Raw genomic sequence first — 24,905 nt, 5'->3', positions numbered from 1 at the left:
CGAGGGATAAAAATAAGAACATACCTCTGAGGATTGGGCTCATTTTTCTTATCTCTAGTATGGCGGATCATCCGACACCTCCCAATGATAGCATTTGGGCGAGATAGAGACATTCCTTTAAAAACCAATCTGTAAAGAGTAGAGGGACATGTCACCCCCAGCACAGAATTACCATCAGGCTTACAGTCCAATAGCCCCAATTGCAGCGTTACCATTCACCATATCACAGCCCAGCAAGATGCTGATGAAAATTCATCCTCTCTTACCAAGCAATTCTGCCACTGGTTCTGCAGTCTGTAGTGGTGACTAGCACAAGCCAGGCTCTGGGGAGGTGTCTGCCCTCATGGACCTTATAGTGTAGGAACTTAGAGTGAGTGCCGAGGTGGAGATGGGGAGTAGAAGGTAGGTTAATGGGCCACAGAGAGAGTAGCAGTTAATGGTACCTGAGTGAGAGCCAAGATGTGAAGGGGTATGGGTGTCTGCCACAGCATTTGGGTTAAGGCAGTGAGACAAGAGCAAGCTCAGTGGCCCTGGGAACAACTCAAAATTATGGGTTGACAAGGATCTGGGATGGGAAGTGGCAGGAAATGAGGCTGGAGAGAAGAGGAAAGGCTAAGTCAAGAAGGCCTTCTTAGAGCCTAAGGCATTCCCAAAGAGCAGTGCCAGTGTCTGAAAGGGATATACTATGTATGTAATGTTTTCCCAAAGGTCAAGGGGAAATATCTCTTTTTATTTATTTATTTTTTAATTTTTATTTATTTGCTGGATAGAGACAGTCAGAAATTGATGGGGAAGGGGGTGATAGAGAGGGAGAGAGACAGTGAGACACCTGCAGCACTGCTTCACCACTTGTGAAGCTTTCCCCCTGCAGGTGGGGGCCAGGGACTTGAACCTGGGTCCTTGAGCATTGTAACATGTGCGCTCAACCAAGTGCGCCACCACCTGCCCCCCCCCCCCCGGGAAATATCTTTTAACAAGCAATGTAAGAGAGATCAGGGAACAAAACTAGAGCTTGCCAGGATAAGGTAGAGAATTCTCTGGTTTCTATGTAGGAGACTTGGGAGGAATGAGGAAGTAAAACCTGACACCAAGAAACAAAAGTTAGTTGAGACAGGACTGGCTGGTCCCAGATGACTTAAAGGTTTTTGTGTCATTCCCCCCCCCACACACACACACTGCCAGGCCCCAGGCCCCTGGTGCTGACCTAGGCTTAGTAGGAAGATACATACTTACTGAGTTAGGGACTTTATCTTTCAAGACAGCTGTCCCACAAACTACGCATTCTTCTAGTCCCATCCTCTTCAGTGTCTGTCATCAGTACTCCCTGCCCTCCTGCCTTAATAACTCCTCTCACTGGGATGCCATCTTATATATGACACAGTGCCCAGCACTTGTCCTATGGGGAGGAGTCTGGTTAAGTTTACAGCATCTTATCTGTGGGGTCTACTTGGGACACTGTTCTGCATCCAGCAGACACCCAGTAAGTGCAGACTTGATAATCAGCCTGTAAATTCTAAACCTCAAGTCTTCTTCAGGGTCTTATTTATTTATTTACTTTTATACACAGCATCAGAGAATGAATCCAGGGTCAATACTGCTGAGCCACTTTCCTGGCCCATTTATTTATTTAATTACTTGAGGGAGGGTGGGGTGGGAGGATAGAGAGAAACGCCAAAGTATCACTCTGTTACCACAGAGTTTCTCTTTAGTGCTCTCAGGTGGTCCTAGGGATCAAATTCAAATTCCTAGGGTCTGATAGGTAGTATGGGATGCACTCTACCCGCTTCTTTTTTGGCATTTCTTAGAGTTGGGCTGATGTCAAATTCTCATTCAAAGCTGACCTTGAGTGACTTGGATGTTACCTTGGGAGATACTTTCTGTTAACTGAACAAATAAATTAATATACTCCAATTTAGGAAGGCACTAGTGTCTATTTTGATATCAAAATCAGTGATGCATTTAGTTCATGTTCCAAAGGGAAAGATAGTGCATGCCACCAACAGGTGGCTATTTGTTATCTAACCTAAAAGGACAACCTCACAAGAGGAAGGCTTACCAACTTACAAGGAGCTGGGTACAGAATTGATCTTGAAATGACGTACAATGAGCCCATTTTCAATATAAAAAACAGCACAAAGAAATTCTGTGATATTCTTAGGATTCTGCCCAAAGAAGCTTGTTTCACACTCAGATTGGACCACAGTGAGATGCTTAAGTTTTCAAGGAGTATGTTTATGCCTTCAGTACAAAATGAAATGGGGTACACATCTATGTAAAGTTACCCTCCACTTGGTTCTCATGTAACATTTTGCAAGACTCAGGCACAAAATCACAGCTACTAATCTTTCTTTCTTTTTTTTTTTCCTTTTTTTCTTTTACCAGAGAACTAATCAGCTCTGGTTTATGTTGGTGCAGGGGATTGAACCTGGGACTTTGGAGCCTCAGACTTGACAGTCTCTTTGCATAACCATTATGCTATCTATCCCTACCCACTACTAATTTTTCTAATGCATCTTTAGCACCTACACTGCCTACTGCACAGTATACCCAAGAATTTGGGCTGGCTAGGCACTACATCCATCCTGAGGGTTAATCCTTGCAAAATGGCAAGTCCTAATGGAGAAACCAGAAGTGAAGGGAAGCAAGGATCCTTACCTGTTAAATATGTCATCATCTTCACCTCCCCAGCCCCAATAATTATTAGGAAATCCATTGATGGTGAGAAACTGCTGTTTACTTAGAGCAGAGACACCTCCAAAATACTGAACATAAGGCAGGCTGGAAAAAAACAAAAACAAACACACACACAAGAAAAAAAGAGAGAGAGAGAGAGACCAGTGGTTTAAAAAAAAAAGAGAGAGCGAGAGAGAGAGAGAGACCAGTGGTTAGTAAGTCTTAATTTTCTCAAAGTAATGTTTACTTAAAGCATAAACACTTCTAAAGTTATTTTTATTCTTTGGTAATTTCAAATTGGAGACCTTTTAATATCAGGCTCAGCTTACCTTAGCACAGGTACCAAAGAGAGGAATCTTTTCTCATTTTAAGAATACTGTTGCTTGTAATTATTCAGAAAAATCAGTCAGTGATAAGAGCTTAAGCCCAGTTATTTTGCATGGCTGGAGAATCTACTGGGTTGTTGGAAAAGTCGTGACATACTTTTCTATGCAAAAATGTGTCACAACTTTTACAACAAGCCAATAGTCCCCATGCATCTTCCAATTTCTTATCCAGGAGTTTCCCTGGCCTATCCAGTCATGCTCCAACCCTGCCCTACATACCAGCCTCACATTCATTTTCTCAGGGGTATACTGGCTTGAATACTGATCCCAACAATCAAGAAAGCATACCTGAAAGCTAGCTAAAATAAAACTTTCTTGGAAATTTCTCCTAAATTCTGATTTAACAAAATGTATAATGACAAATTTTCTTTTCCTTTTCATTTTTATTGGATAGGACAGAGAGAGATTGAGAGGGGAGGGGAAGATACAGAGGGAGTGAAAAAAAAAAAAAAACCAGACACCTGCAGACCTGCTTCACTGATCATGAAGTGACCCCCCCCCTTCATGCGGGTGGGGAGCCAGGGGTTCGAACTGGGATCTTTGAGTGAGTCCTTGAGCCTAGTACTACATGTGCTTAACCTGGTTGGCCACCACCTGGCCCCCTGACAAAATTTATTTTCAAATAGACATCTAGGCTCTCAAACTTCCAAACTATGTCATATTTATTTATTATTATTACTTTATATAGACCCAGGGCTTCATGCATGTGTGATTTCACCATTCTGAGCTGCTTAAAAAATTCAAATTGGGAGTCGGGCGGTAGCGCAGCGGGTTAAGCGCACGTGGTGCAAAGCTCAAGGACCGGCATCAGGACCCGGTTCCAGGCCCCGGCTCCCCAGCTTCAGGGGAGTTGATTCACAGGCGGTAAAGCAGGTCTGCAGGTGTCTGTCTTTCTCTCTCCCTCTCTGTCTTCCCCTCCTCTCTCCATTTCTCTCTGTCCTATACAACAGCGATGACAACAATAATAACTACATCAACAATAAAACAAGGGCAACAAAAGGGAATAAATAAATAAATAATTTTAAAAATTCAGATTGAGAGGCAGAGAGAGAGAGAGAGACAGACCACAGTGCCACACAAGACTCCTTTGGTGTAACAGTACCTCTCACGTGAGCCATTTCTCTACTCCCCCCATTTATTTATTTATTTATTTATTTATTCCCTTTTGTTGCCCTTGTTTTATTGTTGTAGTTGTTGTTGATCTCGTTGTTGTTGGATAGAACAGAGAGAAGTGGAGAGAGGAGGGGAAGACAAAGAAGGGGAGAGAAAGATAGACACCTGCAGTCCTGTTTCACCGCTTGTGAAGCAACTCCCCTGCAGGTGGGGAGCCGGGGGCTCGAACCAGGATCCTCACACTGGTCCTTGTGCTTAGCGCCACCTGCGCTTAACCCGCTGTGCTACCGCCCGACTCCCTCCACTCCCCCTTTTTAACTTCAGTATTTCCGTGGTCATGAATCACGGATTATGGAATATATCCTGAGGGAATGCAAGGTAACCACTGATGAGAAATGCTAAGGATTAGGTCATGTTTAAAGGCCTTCATGTGAAACATTTAAGGATTGAGGTTTTTGTAATGACCTGGGGCATGCTTCCAAGCATAGTCCGGCTATTACTGGAATTCAAAGAGACCAAAAGTTAATATATAAATTCAGAAAACCTTTAACTTAGACTTTGAGGGGGGAAGTCAGCCAAACCATATAGAATAAGATACAAAAGAAGCAACTATTATTTCTAAATACATTCAGGAATGCTGTCTGCCAGTACCCACAAGCAAAGATCCCAGAGAGTCTGCTTGAAGGAATCTAAGACAATCTGTTTGTAGGTTTCATCATTTAGATGCCAAGCTAGTTGGTTACCTTTTGTCCCACCTTACACAACAATCGACTCTTGTAATGTGAGAGTTTGAACCAGAGGTGACTGGCTCAGCAGTTTGTCTGACAGTCAGTGTCTCTACAGAAATGTGTTCTTAGCTACTTGTAGAGGAAATAAGCTGTGTTCACTGCTCACACCTACCCCAAGCCTAACTGGTTTTTGGTAAAACAGCCGGGGTACTATGGAGTAAGCTGATCCTCACTATACTTTGAGGAAGGAATTAACAGGCCTTAGGTTATGAGACTATATATCTTAAAAAGAAGATATGCAAGTCAGAAAGGAGGGAGGGAAGATGAGAAGACAGGACAGCACAGAGTGGCATTTATAGTTATGTTTCCTCCCCTTTAACATAGCAAGTTTAGGACCTGAATATCTTTGATATTGGAGAAAGACTTCATAGTATCCTCATATATCCCTAGCAAAGAGGGACAGAAAGAACTGAGAAAAAGTCTGGGCTGGGGAGATAGTGTCATACGAAGTCCAACAGACTTTCACGCTGGAGGTTCAAAGGTCCCATGCTCAATCCCCGGCACCACTAAAGTCAGAGTTAAGCAGTATGCTAGTAAAAAAAAAAAAAAAAAAAAAAAAAAAAATATATATATATATATATATATATATATATATATATATATATATGTCTGAAAGAAGGTAGGAAAGCAGTTGTATCAGGGTCTGGTGGTAGTTCACCCAGTAGAGCACATAGAGTGTTATGCACAAGGACCCAGGTTCAAGCCTCAAGTCTCCACCCACAGAAAGAAAAACTTCATAAATAGTGGAGCAGCACTTCAGATCTCTCTCTCTCCCTCTCTCTCACCTATTAAAAAGAAAAGAAGAAGAAAGAAAAGATATAAAAAGAAGGGCCATACTGGAAGTTGTACAGGCACAGAGTCCCAATGATAACACACACACAGACACACACAGACACACACACACAAAGACACACAGACACACACACACACACACACAGACACACACACAGACACACACAGACACACACACACACACACACACACACCCCAATACAATAAAAAGAAGGTGGTCACATCTAAAACCTGGTGATTTGGTTGGCACAGGCCAGCACGCTGGTTGTTGGCTTAGAGTAGGGTACCTAGTGCATCATGTACCTGTAACACAGCTTCCCGGAGACCTGAGTTGACTTAGAGCCAGGGGTAGAGGTCAGCTTACTCAACTGCTATGTGACTGAAAGCAATTTCATGTCAACACAAACATGGATACATTGCGGAATAAATTATGAATTCACTTATTATCATTTTTAGTAAATCAACTGACCCCATGGCAATTTCATACCTATGGCAATATGCTCTTAATTACATCACTATTCCTGGAGACAGGCTATCTGTTGGCCTCCACACTAGGAGCACTTTGGTAGAAAAGGCTGGACCTCTGTTTAAGCTTCTGGGAAATAGAATCACATTCCTTATTTGCTTCTTTAAATATTTGTTTTTTATTTATTTCATATCAGAGAGAGCGGAAAGGGAGGGAGAGAGAGAGATACCAGATCACCACAGTAGCATATGTAAGGTCAGGTCTTGAACTGGAAGCCTTAGGCATGTGAGTGAGTGAGTGACACTCTACCAGTTGAGCTATCTCCTCAGCTGCTCATATTCCTTTAAAAATTGTATGGGGGCGGGCGGCTGGGTGGCGGCACAACCAGTTGGGGGCACATGCTATCATGCACGAAGGACCTGGGTTCAAGTCCCTGTTCTCCACCCATACAGGGGACACTTCATGAGCAGTGAAGCAGCTCTGCAGGTGTCTATCTTTTTCTCTCCCTCTCTACCTCCCCCTCCCTTCTCAATTTTTCTCTGTCCTCTCAATTAAAATAGAGAGGGAAGAAAAAAAAAAAAAGGACATTAGGAGCAGTGGATTCTTAGTACCAGCACCGAACCCTATTGATAAACCTGTGGGGGAAAAACGTACAGGAACACCTGCTGAAGTATGTAAACACAAGAGTTTACTGGGAGGAAAACGATTTCAACTGCTTCCCAAACTGTATGAGGAGGGGGAGAGAAGAGAGAAAACACAACCCTACCGTGTCTGAAACCTAAAGACAAAGTTATCTCAGAAACTAAAAACTCCTCCCACTTGGATGTGCAGAGATTCTAAATGCTTCTGGACTCAACTTCCTCCTTAAATATTAACTGACTTTGGTTTTATTTATTTTGTCACCAGGACAGTTTTTTATTCTTTTAATTTCAGTGAGAGATAGACAGATAAAGAGAGGAGAAACACCAGAATACCTCTCTACTGTGCATGAAGCTTCCCCGCCCGGGTGCCATGTATAGTGCTCCCATGTGGTGTCAGGGGCTCAAACCCAAGTTCTTTATGTGATAAAGTAGGCGAGTTATCTCCCAGCCCCCTGACTTTGGGTTTGAATAGCTCCCATTCTCCTCTCAAGTCCACAGAGGCACTCCCAGGCTGAAGGAGCTAGCTACACTTTTCCAGTTGTCATATAAAAGAAAAAAAAAATGGGGCCAGGTGGTGGTACACCTGGTTAAGTGCACACACTGCAGTGCACAAAGACCCAGGTTCAAGCCCCTGGTTTCCACCTACAAGGGGACAGCTTCATGAATGGTGAAGTAGAGCTGTAGGTGTCTCTTTGTCTCTCTCCCTCTCTATCTTTCCCTTCCCCTCTCTCTGTCTCTATCCAATAATAAAAATAAAAATTATATATATATATATATATATATATATATATATGTCTTACTTAAATCCAAACTTGTCCATTGCAACAGAAATGTGCCGTGGCTGTTGAAAACACCTGTAGGTATTGCGATCATCCATGGGGATGAGGTCCACATCGCTAAACACAAAGCAGTTGTAGTCATAATCCTTCAGAGCTTCTTGAAAGCCAATGTTGAGGAGCTTAGCACGATTGAACATGAACTCTCCAGCCTGGTTCAGAAACAAAAGAAGTGATGTCAGATGCCATGAGAACTTTGAGCAACCACACAGGGGCTGGTGACTCCTCTACCATACATGGCCTCCAGTTCACTCTTGGGTCTCATTTTTCCGCCTGCACTTTAACAAATCAATACCAAGTGGTGTGTCCTAAATCAGCACCCCACTCTTAGGAATAGTCTACAGGACTTGCAAACAGTATATGAACAGTGCTGTTCAGTTTAGTCATAGCAGAGGATTGCAAACAATGACATAATCATCCCCAGGGAATTAGTTAAATAAGGAAGCTCTAAAAGGAAATGATCTTCATGATAGTATTGTTAAGTGGAAAGGCATTTAAACGTGTCAATTATTTATATGTGAATTATTTATACGGACTAATTCCAGGAAACTGGTGCCTCTAGGACTTTTTGCACATTAATATTATTACATGGGTTTGGGGGGGGTGTTGACTATCATCGATGATAATCACATGCTGTGTGCTACTAAGTGTCTGTCACTAGTTAAGGCACCAGAGAAATAAGGTGAACCCAACTCAACTTCTGCCCTCAGGGAGCTCACAGTAAAAGGTGGGGGGAGTGGTGTGAGAGAGATACCACCCACGTGTGAGTGGAAGGGCAACACCTGCTTCAGGATGCTGACCACTGGGCCATGAAACACCAAATATGTTGATGCAAAGGTACTTTATGTTTTATTTATACATCTGATTATTTTCAATCTTCTGCACTAGAACATGAGCTCAATAAAAACTGATTTTAAAAAATTATTCTTTTATGAGGCGCCAGGGGTTGAATCCAGGGCACCACATAAGTGGTATGCCACTGAAAGGATGTTTTGTTTTTTTTTAACTCACCCCACGTCTTGAACACTGACTGGCATAAATAAGAACTCAATAAACAACAGGTAGATTGATGGAAGGGTAGATAGATGGATAAATGGATGACGTATGCAGGATGGATGGATGGATGGATGGATGGATGGATGGATGGATGGATGGATCGATGGGCTTTAACATACAAAGGTAGAGAGAAATCCTTTTGGGAAGTTCCAACCAAAGTCTGCGTTACCAAGCATGAGTGTCTGCTCTTATCAAGTCCCATGGCCCCAAGGTTAGGAAGGACAGCACCCAAACTGACACTGTTGACCTCTACACTTAGAAATTCAAGAACTTTTTCATACATGTGCTCTCACAATAATCAGAATCCTCCCAATAATGCCACAAAGAAACTAAGGTTACTTGAGCAACAACAGTGGGACAGGAGCCCCACACTGGAATCTGCAGTTAATGCTCTTACCCATTACCTCTTGGGATAAACAAGATGACCTTTTTCTACTGGGCTTAGTGCCGGCACTATGAATCTACTGCTCCTATGGCCTCTTTTTTTTTTTTTTTTTTTCAATTTTTTTGGGTAGGACAGAGAGAAACTGAGAGAGAGGGGGAAGACAGAGAAGGAGAGAGAAAGACAGACACCTGCTGAACTGCTTCACTACATGTAAAGTCACTCCCCTGCAGGTGGGGAGCCGGGGACTTGAACTGGTATACTTGCATGCGCTTAACCCGGTGCGCCCAGCCCCCACAACACAATCTTAAAAATGGGATGCACAAGATTCTTTCTTAAGCAGTAAGAGAGAACTTGGAAACCGAGACTTCACAAGTTACCTGTGTGAGCACCATGGCAGCCTGGATTTGGATTGGGTATTCAGGGAAATAAATCACTTAAGAAAGACAAATAGGAGGAAGTCAAGTAAGTCAGGCAAGAGGACACTAAGTAAATTAAGGACATATCTAGCACAAAAATCTCTTTTCTTCAATCCATTACAAAATCCACTAGCCATGCATGATAAATGCTTAAGACTGCTCAATCAATCATGCTGTTTTCTCTGGTTATCCCATGAGTAACTTAGAACAATGACATTTAGAATTGTCCCTTCAGCTAATTCTCTAAGTCACAAGGCAACAAGAAGTGCACAGTTCAGAAAACACACCTAACTATGAAGCTGTAATAATAATATCTATAGCAAAATGTTACTAATATTCACCGAGGGGCTAAGATATACCAGGCACAGGATAAGCGCTTTACATGACTGGTACACCATTTAGTTATTTCCATAATTTATCCAAAATTAGATCCAGCTCATTCCTTTTACTTCCTTATACCTTTTGGTGGTGGTGGTGGTGGAGTGTATGTGTGTGGAGAGCCTGCATGTGGTGTTTTCCATCTTGCCTCTCGATCCCCAAGAGGTCCCAAGAGTCTCCAAACATTTTAAAATACAATTCAGCTCCACCAAACAACCTTTCCAACAAATGAGAAGGCAATGTCTCAAAAAGCATCTTCGCACCTATGGAGCTGATAGAGAAGAGTTTCCTAATGTTCCCAACTCTTGGTTTACTCCCTGATAACAGAAGCAGGAAGTTCTTGCTAGCTATGTCTGAATCACAAAAATTAGATTGCCTAAGATTACAATGAGCATTTGTTCCTCTTTCAGGAACTGAAAATTTGGAACCATCAAAGAATATCTCTAGAATCAACCTCTGTGAGTAACAGCAGCCCGGAAGAGAAAGCCCTATTTGACATGTGTGACGCCAGCTCATTGCACTTAATAAGGCACTTCAGTATATGGCCGACACTTTGAAGTAGTCGGGTAGTTTTCCAAAATAACCTGAACTACAGGGCCAAGTGGTAGTGTACCTGGTTGAGTGCACACGTTATAATGTACACGGAGCCAGGTTTGAGCCCTAGGTCCCCACTTGCAGGGGGAAAGCTTTGTGAGTGGTGAAGCAGAGCTGCAGCTGTCTGTCTCTATCATCCCCTTCCCTCTTGATTTCTGGCTGTCTCTATCCAATAAATAAATAAAGATAATATATATTTTTTAAATAAACAAAATAACCTGAACTACATAATACTCCTCCCACTCTCCCTCCCAGTTTGTCTGCCATTCATGTAATCCAGGGAAAGGGAAGGAAGGGGGTATGTCTTCCCAAGTAGGCCCCCTTCATCCTTCCTTCTTCCCTCCCCTACTTACTTTCTTTTTTCCTACTACAGCACTGCTCAGCTATGGTTTATGATGTTACCAGGAATTGAACCTGAGGCATAAAAGTTTTTTGCGTGACCACTATGCTCTCTCTCTCTGCAACCTCCACCCCAGGTTACTTTTTGGTGAAATGAAAATGTTCTAAAATTGATTTTATGGTAAAGGATGTACAACTCTGAATGTATTAAAAAAAGAAAAAGGAGGTTAGGCGGTAGTGCAACAGATTAAGCGTACATGGCGCAAAGCACAAGGACCAGTTTAAGGATACTGGCTCGAGACCCGGCTCCCACCTGCAGAGGGGTCGCTTCACAAGCGTAGAAACAGGTCTGCAGGTGTCTGTCTATCTCTCCTCTTCTCTGTCTTCCCCTCCTTTCTCTATTTCTCCCTGTCCTATCCAACAGCAACGACATCAATAACAACAACAACAATAACCACAACAAAGTTAAACAACAAGGGGAACAAAAGGGGGAAAATGGCCTCCAGGAGCAGTGGATTCATGGTGCAGGCACTGAGCCCCAGCAATAACCCTGGAGGCCAACAAACAAACAAACAAACCCACTAAATTATGTATTTTAACAGGGGAGCTGTATGCCATTGAATTACATATCAATACAGTTGGAATTGAAAGAATGAGCCAGTTCTAGAAAGACAGGAAAAGCAACAGGTCTTGCTCTCTCTCATATGTTCAACATTGCTATTGTCTATTTCATGGCTAGAAGTAGGGATACAGAAAGGGAAAAAAACCAGGCACTGCTTTGGAATAGTTGTGAGTTAAACATTCAAATGTAAAAGGGTAATGAAAGCTTTATGGCAAAAACCTACTAGAGAAGGGGGCTGGGCGGTAGAACATATATCACCATACGCGAGGACTCTGGTTCAAGCCACCACTCCCCACCAACAGGGGGAACAATTCATGAGCGGTGAAGCAGGTCTGTAGGAGTCTGTCTTTCCCTCTCTCTATCTCCTCTGCCCTCTCAATTTCTCTCTGTCCTGTCAAATAAAAGTAGAAAGAAAACAAGGCCACTGGGAGCAGTGGATTCGTAGTGCAGGCACCAAGCCCCAGTGATAACCCTGGAGGCCAAAACAAAAAACATCTACTAGGAGGGGAGGAGGGGTTGCAGTACAGACAAATACACATGGATAAGTGGAGTGACCCAGGTAGGGGGTGGTGTTGGTGTTGGTGGTGTTGGAGAAGGCTTCAATGAAGTTAGCCAAGTTCCGGTTCCAGCTCCTGGTTCCCCACCTGCAGGGGAGAAGCTTCACAAGCGGTGAAGCAGTTCTGCAGGTGTCTGTCTTTCTCTCTTCCTCTGTCTTCCCCTCCTCTCTCCATTTCTATCTGTCCTATCCAACAACGACGACATCAATAACAACAACGATAACTATAGCAATAAAACAACAAGAGCAACAAAAGGGAATAAATAAATAAATATTAAAAGACAAAAAAAAAGAAGTTAGCCAAGTCTTGGGGGTTAGGTGGTGGCACACCTGGTTGAGCACACATTACAAATCAAAAGGAGCCAGGTTCGAGCCCCCAGACCCCACCTGCTGGGGGAAAGCTTTGCAAGTGGTAAAGCAGTGCTACAGGTGTCTCTCTCCCTTTCTATCTCCTCCTTCCCTCTTGAATTCTGGCTATTTGTATCCAATAAATAAATAAAGATAATAGTAGTCCAGGAGGTGGCATAGTGGATAAAGGATTGGATTCTCAACCATGAGGTCCTGAGTTCGATCCCTGGCAGCACATGTACCAGAGTGATGTCTGGTTCTTTCTCTCCTCCTATCCTTCTCATGAATAAATAAATTCTTTCATGAGTCGGGCGGTAGTGCAGCAGTTAAGCGCATGTGGCACAAAGCACAAGGACTGGCGTAAGGATCCCGGTTTGATCCCCCGGCTCTTCACCTGCAGGGGAGTCGCTTCACAGGTGGTGAAGCAGGTCTGCAGGTGTCTGTCTTTCTCTCTCCCCTCTGTCTTCCCCTCCTCTCTCCATTTCTCTCTGTCCTATCCAACAATGATGACATCAAGAGCAACAACAACAAAAAAAAAACAAAAGGGAATAAATAAATATTAAATAAATAAATTCTGTCAAAAAAAAGATAATAAAAAGAAGTTAGCCAAGTCTAGTGGGGAGGCATGAGAAGACCAACTCTAGGAGAGAAAGAAGCATTTATAAAGGTTTTGAGGAAAAAGGCAATGTTCAAGAAAATAAAAGGAAGGGCCAGAAGACAATTCACCCAGGAGAACACACACTTTACCATATATAAAGACCCAGGCTCATGCCCTTGGTACCACCTGGCAGCACTGGCACTAGGGGAAGCTTCATGAATGGTGAAGCAGTGCAGTGGTGTTTCTCCTCTCCCCCCTTCTCTGTCTCAGTCTGGAATTATTATTATTATTATTATTATTATTTTTGCTTGCAGGGTTATTGCTGGGGCTCGGTGCCTACACTATGGATCCACTGCTCCTGAAGACTATTTTTCTCCTTTCTTGTTCTTTTTCTTTATCATTGTTGTTGTTACTGCTGTCGTTATTGGACAGGACAGAGAGAAATGGAGAGAGGCGGGGAAGACAGAGAGGGGGAGAGAAAGATAGACACTTGCAGACCTGCTTCACCACTTGTAAAGCAACCCCTCTGCAGGTGGGGAGCCGGGGGCTCCAACTGGGATCCTTGTGCTTTTCGCCATGTATGCTTAATCCACTGCGCTACGCCCCCCCACCCCCCAGTCTCCAACATGAAATTATTAAAAAAAAAAAAAAAGTGGAGTAAAGCACAAACAGTAGAATCATGCAGGGAGAAAAAATATATAAAAAACATAGATTCTGGGAGCCAAAGTAAGACACTAAAAGCATGACTGAGGCCAAATCATGGGGGAAGAGGGAGGAGTTGGTACTCTGCTAAAACACTCAGGCTTTATCTTTGATTTAGGCCGCCAGGGGCCCTGGAAGATCTTATCCGAGGATTATGTTTGCACGTCAGGCAGGGATTTGTGCCCCACCCCCAATTCAAGGTAGGTAGAGCAGTTAGGAAGCTGCTGTGTGATTCTGGTGAGAGAGGATTAACGGTGGGCAAGCAGAGAATGCCTCCCCCATGAGTGAAGGCAAGGACTTCACTTTCTCTATTTCATGCCTCATCTACTACCTGGTCATGTGCACATTTGTGTGGCTTTCAACAGAGGCTAGTCCAATCCCCAGGCAAATCCTGGTTTTGGTTAAACCAAGAATGACGGTTCTCTGATTTCAGCATGGAATAGATGACCTACTGAAAAAATTTAGACACCCCCACACCCACCCATGTTCTAACAGTCTCTTAGGAGATCATTCACCCCTTTTGCCTTCCCTGCATGTCAAGTTTATGTACATTTACCAGGATGGTCTCGGGAATGACTATACTTGGGTGTTCCACCAAGACACAAGACGAAGAGTTTGGAAGCATTACTCCAAAGCTAAGCCTCTCAAAGATTCAGGCAGTTGCGCAGCGGGTTAAGCACAGGTGGCGCCAAGCGCAAGTATCAGCGTAAGGATTCTGGTTTGAGCCCCTGGCTCCCCACCTGCAGGGGAGTCACTTCACAAGCGGTGATGCAGGTCTGCAGGTGTCTGTCTTTTCTCCCCCTCTCTGTCTTCCCCTCCTCTCTCCATTTCTCTCTGTCCTATCCAACAACAATGACATCAATAATAACTACAATAATAAGACAACAAAAGGGAATATTTTTTTTAAATCTTTTTAAAAAAGATTCAGAATTTCTGTATGATGGGAGAGACACTAATGCTCCTCTGTCCATGCCCTGGCCCAGCAGAAAGCCATTCCCCCATGGCCACGGTTACCCTCAGACACTCCACCCACAGATCCAAGGGCAGGTGTGGTCAGTGGAGCTGCTTGCTGAAACACTTTCTGCATACTCTTCTGTGCCCACTCAGACATGGAGAAGAAGGGCTAGACTGAGTGGTCAGTGGGAAAGCAGAGAAAGTTCCGATGGGGCAGAACTGAACTGAGCTGTAGGTCTGAGTGTGGACTTCGGGTGGGAGACAGGCGGACTGAGAGGGGATCTTCAGAGAATTCTCGGGAAGGGCCAGGGGTCATACAAACACTGGGTTTGTGGAGGGCTAACTGATACTCACCCATGATTTCACAGCAATAATACCTCTGGTTTTTAACCATAATAATATGGTAATCCTGCAGTTGGACAGGACTTTAAACAAAACTTGGCTCTAATTTAAGTCCTTTACCCGGTGAGTGAAGGAAACTGGCCCTCCAGGGTCAGGAAGCTGAGAAGAGGGCTCTCTGTGTGCCAAAGTAATTATTCACAAGAGTGAGCATATCCTTGGCCCCTGCTGGACTAGAGCACTAGTCTAAAGCCATAAGTTGCCTTTAAACTGAGCTAATGGAACAGCCCAGCAGGGATTCTGGATGAACACACAGAGAGAGTTTTAAGATTGCCAGCTCCACAGGAGCCATACCAGAATGTCCGCTTCTCTCCCTAGGCCTAAAGGACCAAGACCTGACTTTCTGCAGAGAGAGAGAGAAAAAAAAAAAAAGGCTTATTTTTCCAAAAGCAATCTATCTATTTATACTAAGAACTATAAAAGTGTCTAAATCTTTTCTGAATCCTCAATCCTGTGTCTGAAAATCTAGCCTAAGGAAGTGAGTCACAATATGGAAAAAAGCAAACAGACTTAAGTTTCAGATGCTAAGATGTCCACTATACTATTATTTATCCTAGTGAGGCAGTGGGAATTAAATAAATGCCTTCCAATAGAGGAGTGGTGACGTTAATTATGGCAGAACTACACACTCAACTACAATGAAGGCATGCAAGGTGATGATTATGAAGACCATGAAATAACATGAGAAGATGCAGATGGCATAGAATTTAAGAGGGGGAAAGCAGGCTGTAATAGTATCTATGCATACAGTGTGAGCTCAACTGTCATTTGATTTTAAGAAGGTGAAGTCGCTTAGACCTCTGCATAATGGACTGGCTCCCAGGGACCTTGGCATTTCTGAGCAAGCCCAGAGACCACGGCTTCCCCGAAAAACCCCAGGGCCCCAGGAAGTCACACTCACAGGTTTATTGACATGGCTCCCCCCGACCAGCAGGGTCTGGGCTCTGGGCTTGAATTGGGGGATGTGGACATTACCAGGGTGGCATCGGTGGTTGGCAGCAGCAGCAGCAGTCTCAGCGGTAGTTAGGTCGGCCTCCTCTCTCTCTGTCTTTAGGTGGAGGGTACAGAAGAGGAGGTAGGTGGAGAGCAAGAAGCAGATCACAGAGAGGAGCTCCTCCTTCAGCTTGTTTTGCTACAAACAGAATTAACACGTAAAGGCAAAAAGGCCCCCACTAGAAGGAAATCTCTTTACAAATTAAAAAAAAAAAAGGAAAGGAAAGAAAAAGAGAAGAATGGAAGAGAAGAAAGGTAGAGAGGCAAGGAAGAGTAGCAAACTACTCTTGTACCTGGACAGACTACCCTTGTTCCTGGACAAAAAACCAAATTCCTAAGGAGCTGTACGTGATTCCCTGCCACAAAGTCAAGGGCAGAGCAGAGAAAATGGCATTTCCCAGAATAATGCCGAGGGTGCTCATTCGCCAGCCCTGTTGTTGAGCATCTGCAGAACTTCAATGCCCTCCCTGGGGAGCAGAAAGGGCAAGCCACTGTGAGAAGGGGCAAACCATACAGAAGGGACAACCGATCCCTGTGGCAGTGTGCAAGCAGCAGGACGGGCACTTGCAGCCTTGTCACAGTTCACTGAGGTCTCAGACTCCAAGGGGTCTGATCCCCCAGAAGAAGGAGGTGCTACAGAACAGGATGGGTCCTATTCCTCCTGAACTCTATTCTCTCTCTCTCTCTCTCTCTCTCCCTCACACACACACACACACACACACACACACACACACACACACACACACACATGTCTGGCTGCTGACAGCTTGCAGAGAAATGGAAAGCAGGAATAGGAAACAGATATGACCAAAATAGAAACCAAATCAGTGGGGTCCACAGGCCCAGGCAGCTGTCCTCAGTCATGGGGTAAAATAAGAGTCTGTTTACTTCATCTTGGCCTTGTTTAGGAAAACAGCTGGTGACAGATGTTCTCACTCATTGCAGGTGCAAAGGGCTGCCCACACCTGTCTCCAGACAGCTGGTGATCATCCCACTGGTGTGTTCAAATGAAGACGGTGAAAATCTCCAAGCCAGAAAAAAAGACACCTCAGGCGGAAGCTGGGTCTTAACCTCAGCTTCCCAAGCCCTCCCACTTCCAACCTTTCAGGCTAGGGTTTACCTGTTAGCATAACAACTGGGCAAGTCTTCCAAAGAAATCTGAGGCTGCTACTTCAAGGCTACTCTCCTCCCCTCCCATCCACCCCTGTGGTCCACTGGACTCACAGCCTTACCACACAGATCTGAACAACACTTCCCAGTGAGAGGATTAGAGTTCAGGAAAAGAGACATGGCAGGCGAAGGCATTTCTTAGGCCTTTGGTGACTTCTGTTCAAACTGCAGTGCCCCCCCCAACCCTCCCCCCACCAGCGTCATTCAGCCAAAGCAAGCTACTTACCTTCATTAGCCTTCCTCAGCAGAAATAACCAGAACACTCATTTTCCTCACTAGGGAGTTGTTAGGGTTGAAATTCAAAGTGACACAATGAGGATATGTTCAGTTTTAAGAACCACCAAACATTATAGGACTAAAGTAGGCTCTCTGCAATTTCCTGAAAAGAAAGGTCACCCTAAAGGCTGTGTTCTAGGCAGCCTGCTCTGCTCAGCAAGGTCAGGAGGAGGCTTTGGGGAGGGATCCCTGGGGAAAGGTCAGGTAGGTTCCTAAGGGCCATGCCTAGCCTGACTGTGAAAGAAGCACAGAGAATCACCAGTCCTGAGACTGGGCTTAATTAAGGACCTGGGCACAGCAGGGAGTCACCTCCAAGGGGCTGGGGGGGCATGTCTAGGGAACACTGCCCTGGTGAGTACCACACACCATTCCTCATCACTTGCTACAAAGTGCTAAGTGACTTGAGAACAACAAGAAGGGAGAAATCAACGCCATTCCAGAGCTTTGGGTGTTAAATGATCTAATATGGCTGGGGTATTAAACAGCAGTCAGGGGGTCAGGCAGTGGCACACCTGGCTAAGCACACACACTACAGTGCTCAAGGACACAGGTTCAAGCCACTGGTCCTCACCTGCAGGGGGAAAGCTTCATGAGTGATGAAGCACGGCTGTAGGTGTCTTTCTGTTTCTTTCCCTCTTTATCTTCCCTGCCCCTCTCAATTTTTCTGTTTGTCAGAGAGAAAGTGTATTGGGGTGGCAGGGAATAAGCACAGCAGAGTGGGCAGCATAAGTAAAGAACCAGGAGAGCAACACAGAGCATGCCTAGGTAATGGTGGGGACTTCAGTGTGGTTCTGATATAAAGGGGGTGAAGGATGCCAGGGGAAATGGCCGGAAGTCAGTCAGAGCTGAACTGCAGAGCTGGACTGAGCCTCAGAATTTTTATTTTATTTATTATCTTAAAAAAAGATATTTATTTATTTACTGATATGAGCAAGAGAAAGAGAGAGAGAGAGAGAGAGAGAGGGAGAGAGAGAGGGAACTAGAACATCACTGTGGTACATGCAAGGCCAAGGACCTAACTCAGGACCTTATGCTTTTAAGTTCAATGCTCTAGCCATTGCACCACCTCCCTGGCCACATTCAGACCTTTTAGACCCTTGCCCATGGGCAGTGGGGACTTACTGAAGGGATTAAAGAGAAGGTATGGGGTCAGCTAGATAGCTCACCTGAGAGGGTGCCTGTTTTGTCATGTGCTTAATCCAGGCTCCCTGCCCCCCCCCCCCCAGTCTACCACACGGGAGTATAAAGCACAGAGGAAGTTTGGTGCCATAGTATCTTTCCCTCTCTCCCTTTGCCTCTCTTTTTCTGTCTGAAAAAGTTGATCAGAGACCTGGTCTATGTCTAGATTTTGGGACTTTGTTAGGAAGTGAAATACTCGAAATGGAATTAGAGAATCCTATGAGAAAAGAAAGGTCTCATCTGAGCAATGAGGCTGAAGGGTTAACATTCCAAAGCTAACCATATCAAAGTAAGGACTACAAAAGCTGAATAAGCGCAAGAGACTGGCATACTTTAAAAAAAAACTTAAAAAAAACTATTTATTTATTCCTTTTGTTGTCCTTGTTGATTTTTATTGTTGTAGTATCATTGTCATCGTTGTTGGAAAGGACAGAGAGAAATCAATAGAGATGGGGAAGACGGGGTGGGGAGGAGAGAAAGATAGACACCTACAGACCTGCTTCACCGCCTAGAGAAGCGACTCCCCTGCAGGTGGGGGGCCAGGGGCTCCAATCAGGACCCTTACGCCGGTCCTTGTGCTTTGCACCACCTGCGCTTAACCTACTGCGCTACCGCCTGACTCCTGAGACTGGCATACTTTAATGATGACTCTTTAGTTACTATCAGGCCACTCCATCGGCTGGAGAGTCCTGAGATTCCCAAACAGACATGATGGGCCTAGACCTTGAATAAATCCTTCTCTCCATTGTTACCAGTCATCTATATCAGGAACAACAAAAGAGACCCCTTTGTGGGCCCGCATAGGGCCTCGCCCTCAACTTGGATCAACAATGGTAGAGAATGTTCCATCCTCCGAAGGGAGACTGGACAACATACTCTATGTTCCACCTGAGGAAGATGGGTCCTGATATTGGGGCAGCTTGGAATGTTCCTACTCATGACCACAGAATGTGAGCTCAGATCTACAGGGATGCAGAGGTCACATAGGCTCCTAAGCCCCGGCAACAATGTAAGGGAGGGTGTGATATGGTAAGAAGAAAGATCTCAGCAGCTGAGTGAACTCAGAGGTGCCAGAGAAGCAGACTTGTGGAGCTCTGCCCTGGGTACAGGTTCTGGAGCCGTGGTGTCACGGCAACCACGAACCCACCTGACCAGCTGAGCCAGCATTTCTCACATATTTTTAACTTTGACAGTGGCTCTTATTTAAGTCTAGGGTTGTCAGGTGGCAACCTGTCTTATCCTCACCTGGCTTCACGCCATGTGTGCTTAACCCACTACACTACCACCTGGCCCCCTAAATTTGTTTTAATTACCTTTATTTCTTGGATAGAGATGGTCAGAAATTGAGAAGGAAAATGAGGCAGGGAGACAGAGAGAGACACCTGCAGCACTGCTTCACCATTGGCAGTTTTCTTCCTGCAGGTGAGGGCCAGGGGCTCAAACCTGGGTCCTTGTGGATTGTGACATGTGCACCACCATCCGGCCCTTTTCTTTCTTTTTTTTAAAATGAGAGATTTACTTATTTACTTTGCAGAACGATAGGGAGAGAGGAAGGGGGGGAGAGATTATCATTTGGACACATGCAAGGCCAGGAATAAATATGGGACTTCATGCCTATGGGCTCAATGCTTTATACACTGTGCCATCTCCCAGGCTATATTATATGACTTTCTATGGAATATATGCCAACTCTGAGACATAATTTCCTCAGCTGTGGGAGCGGGAGGTAGCGCAGTGGGTTAAGCGCATGTGCTGCAAAGCTCAAGGACTGGCGTAACGATTCCAGTTTGAGCCCCCGGCTCCCCACCTGCAGGGGAGTCGTTTCATAGGCGGTGAAGCAGGTCTGCAGGTGTCTGTCTTTCTCTCCCCCTCTCTGTCCTGCCTCCTCTCTCCATTTCTCTCTGTCCTATCTAACAACGATGACATCAACAACAACAACAACAATAATAACTACAACAACAATAAAAAAAAAAGGGCAACAAAAGGGGAAAAAAAAAACTTTAAAAATTTCCTCAGCTGTGAAGTAGGGAAGGACCATAGGATCAGTCTCAAGAAAGACTAGCTGTTTGGGGGTGGGGGTGGGCTAAGGGCAGTGAAGTAGCCTACCGGAAGGGTGCCTTTGGTCATGCGCATGGCCCACATACAAGGTCCTGGTACGACACTTGGGAGTGATATGGCACTGGGGAATGTTTTAGTGCTGTTCTCTCTCCCTTTTTCTCCCCCCTCTTTTTATCTAGGAAAATCAGGTCAGATTTGTAAAGTGCTGGCGATGAATACAACACATAATTTAAAAAAAAAAAAAGACTGAAAGTGAAGTTAGGCAGGAGATGCGATTCAAGTAGAACAGCATTATTACAACAATGCTGTAAATAGAGGATTGTGCGCATTTTCTTGGGACAAAAAGAAGAACAGTCTCATTCTTAAAAACTCATTTGAGGGAGTCCGGCGGTAGTGTAGCGGGTTAAGCGCATGTGACGCAAAGCGCAAGGACTGGCCGTAAGGATCCGGGTTGGAGCCCCCGGCTCCCCACCTGCAGGGGAGTCGCTTCAGTGAGCGACTGGTCTGCAGGTGTCTTTCTCTCCCCCTCTCTGTCTTCTCTTCCTCTCTCCATTTCTCTCTGTCCTATCCAGCAACGACGACATCAATAACAACAATTATAACCACAACAATAAAACAAGAGCAACAAAAGGGAATAAATAAGTAAATATTAAAAAAAAAAACACCTCATTTGATGGAAGGTGCCATAGGACGGGAATGCTCTGGAGCTACAGTGTAGCTCCAGAATGGAAAAAAGAAAAAAGCCCAGGAGCAGTGAAATCAAGCATGTGCCAAGCCCCAGCTCCGGAAAATAAAAAACAAACCCTGTTTGAGAACACCTGGGCCAGATGACTCAGCAGCCCCTCCTATTTTAAGCATTCTCTGTCTCAAATGCTAAATGGGGTGGGGTAAGTGAAAAGTCAGAACAGCAGCAGGGTACCGGACACTGGGAGATACTCTGAGGCTCTAATGACCTTTATTTGCTCAGCAAGCAGTACACAGAAGTCAAAATCAGATACTCAAACTCCTTATCTTTCTTTTAGAAACCTGTGAGGTCCTTGGTTCAACCCTCAGAACCACCATTAAGTCAGAGTTGAGCAGTGCTCCGGTAAATACTAATAAAATAAATATAACTACAAAACAGACATAGGAAGTTCCTAAGTTGTACATGGGGTACACTCCAAATGTTTTTTTCTTCTACTGTTTTTTTTTTCTTTTCTTCTACTAATTTTTTTAAAGTTTTTTTTTAAATATTTATTTTATTTATTTATTACCTTTTGTTGCCCTTGTTTTTTTTTTAATTGTTGTAGTTATTATTGTTGTTGTCGTTGTTGGATAGGACAGAGAGAAATGGAGAGAGGAGGGGGAAGACACAGAGGAGGAGAGAAAGATAGACACCTGCAGACCTGCTTCACCGCCTGTGAAGCGACTCCCCTGCAGGTGGGGAGCCGGGGTTCGAACCGGGATCCTTATGCCGGTCCTTGTGCTTTGCGCCACCTGCGCTTAACCCGCTGCGCTACAGCCCGACTCCCCTACTGATTTCTTATCAAGATTTACATTTCCTATTCTGTTGGGTGGTCAGAAAAGTCATGGGATACTTTTCTACGTTTTTCCATGGAAAAATGCATCATGGTTTCTCTGACAACCCAATATATAGCTGTCCTAAAAGTAATATTCTTTGCTACAAAGATAGGGTCAACTTCATGTTTCTCTTTAATTTGGTTTGGGAGTCAAATCACATTTTTCTCAGATAACCAGAGCTGAGTTGGAGCAGATGAAAATACTAGCTGGGGAAGAGAAGATAAAGAGGAGAGGTTCTCCTTAGGTAACCCATGAAGAAGAAGGGGGAAAAACCCAAATAGCACAGGGGGTTTGGTAGAGGGACATAATTACTGCAAAAGTAGAGGAGAAAAAGCGGTCGATATGTTGGAGAAGCGCATTGACTTGCAAGCTGAAGGGAGAATAAGAAGGTATCTCAGTATCCTGGGGGAAACAATGAGCTAGGGGGCTCCCTGCTTTCCCCAGAGAGCGATTCAGAAAAGCATTCGCTGCTTGACATGACATGTTCTTCAGTCAGACAACTTTAGGAAACACTCCGTGCTGTGTAGTGCTGGGGGCTGTCAAGTATACCAGCATACTGAAGGCTCTGCAGGAATGAGGCCTGCTTCACTTTGTTTAATCCATCATTCCTCCTGGGGCATTTGGCTTCAGAGATCCATTTTGGAAAACACACTGAGAGAAGTCCTGAGTTGGGCTGAGTTGGGCAGTGTCTAGGATTGGCCAGCGCACTGGTGCCATGGGTCTAAGCTGGCTTGCTTTATTGTTACACCAGCTTGGACTGGGACAAACAGGAGCATATAGCTGGTGCAAAATCCGGGTGGGGGGGAAGAGGGTGGGAGAAATCCAAATTACTTATGTCATAGGAATTTAAGATAGTAGCTAACTTCCACTGGTCTAATATTTCTCTCATATTGTAACTGGACAGGGAAGTCTTACAACTACCTAAATGTAACATATCCACATATTAGAACCTTCCTCTTTAGTCTTCCCTGAGCACAGTCCCCCCCCAAAAGAAAGACCTCAGCATTGTAATTTTCTTTTATCCTCTCTATTCAAATATATATATATATATATATAGATAGATACTTTATTTACAAAATGGAAATATTGACAAGACTATAGGATAAGAGGAGTACATTTCTATGCAATTCCCACCACCAGAACTCCATATCCAATTCAAGTATATATTTTAATCTAACTTATATACCACCCAGACTATTTTCTGCTCAAGGCAGACAGCTGGGAGGACATCAGATGTTTTCCTGATGAGCATGATCTGATCTGACAAGAATATGTCTATACTGTATCACTCACTTACTGATCCAAGAACTGACAAAGGGGAAAAGAAGGTGGAGCAGGAATAGACTGTTTTTAAAAAGAAATTTTTTCAAATTATTTATTGGGTAGAGAACATCAGAAATCGAGAGAGAAGATGATAGAGAAGGAGAGAGAGAGATACCTGCAGCACTTGCAAAACATTCCCCCCCTACAGGTTTGGGGCGGGGAAGGAGGGGCTCAAACTTGGGTCCTTGTGCACTGTAACGTGCACCCAACCAGGTGTGCCACTGCCTGGCCCAGAACAGACCGTTTCAATAATCCTTGCTGGCTCCTAGTAATAGCAACTTCCTCTTCCAGGTGTCCGATGCTATTCTTTAATAATGGGCTCCTGCATCTTCACATGGTCAACATGTCTTCAACTCCTGATGACGAGGCTTAAATAATACTTGTTGGATTCAAGTGGCCTGAATTTTTCAGGGCACTCACTAACTTGTTCTCTCTTATGTTCTCCTGTATTCTTCTAATATCACCCACAAGCGTCTAGCTGTCTTAGAGATATTTTTCAGGATCCTGGTCCGTGCGTCACTTGCCCAGAGTACTTAAATAGCCCTGAGGGGTTTACCCACCACCTGCTTATAACAGGATTGTTTGGTTCTTTCCTGCCTGACAGTCTCAGCTCATGCACCTGGTCCTATCTCAGCTGCTTCCCAACTCGAACAGTCTCCAGGAGCCAGCACAGATCTTTTCTACCTTCAAGTCTCTCCCTACTCACTCATCTCTGCTGAGAGACCCATGTCTCCCTCTAGCATTTAGACTCTGGTCCTTCCAGGCTATTTTTCTCTTCTTCTGCTGAGCTTCCAAAGTATCCAATCACTTGTTACTTTGGGTTGTCAACAAACTGCTCCCTGGGAGGTTCCATTTGCCTTAAGTGGGACTGGAAGCTTCAGGAAGGATAGGACCTGTACCATAATATTCTGCAGCAACAGGTAAATTTCTGTGCCACAGACATTTAGTCTTCAGACTCAAAAGTTTTATTTATTTATTATTTTATTTTTATGAGAGCACTGCTCAGCTCTGGTTTATGGTGATGTGGGGGACTGAACCTGGGCTTCAGAGCCTCAGGCATGAAAGTCTTTTATATAACCATTCTTTTATATAACCATTATGCTATCTCTCCTACCTTGAGAGTTCATCTTAAAATGAAATGGACAGGAGGTCAGGCGGTAGCGCAGCGGGTTAAGCGCAGGTGGCGCAAAGCACAAGGACTGGTGTAAGGATCCCGGTTTGAGCCCCTGGCTCCCCACCTGCAGGGGAGTCACTTCACATGTGGTGAAGCAGGTCTGCAGGTGTCTATCTTTCTCTCCCCCTCT

General features: G+C 44.5%; 1 protein-coding gene across 1 annotated transcript in view; it reads right to left on the bottom strand.

Annotated features, from left to right (window-relative positions):
• B4GALT1 (beta-1,4-galactosyltransferase 1) overlaps window positions 1-24,905 on the bottom strand; it is a 74,145-nt gene that overhangs the window by 5,482 nt on the left and 43,758 nt on the right. The window contains exons 3-5 of the mRNA XM_007522868.3: window positions 7,660-7,847; window positions 2,656-2,778; window positions 25-129 (exon numbers count right to left, since the gene is read on the bottom strand). Of these exons, the coding sequence (XP_007522930.1) occupies window positions 25-129; window positions 2,656-2,778; window positions 7,660-7,847 (416 nt within the window). The remainder of the gene's footprint in view (window positions 1-24; window positions 130-2,655; window positions 2,779-7,659; window positions 7,848-24,905) is intronic.

This window comes from Erinaceus europaeus, chromosome 10 (assembly GCF_950295315.1).
Source record: "Erinaceus europaeus chromosome 10, mEriEur2.1, whole genome shotgun sequence".
NCBI classification, from domain to species: Eukaryota; Metazoa; Chordata; class Mammalia; order Eulipotyphla; family Erinaceidae; genus Erinaceus; species Erinaceus europaeus.
Note: the sequence above shows the minus strand (reverse complement) of the source record. Positions and strands in the feature narration are given on the sequence as shown.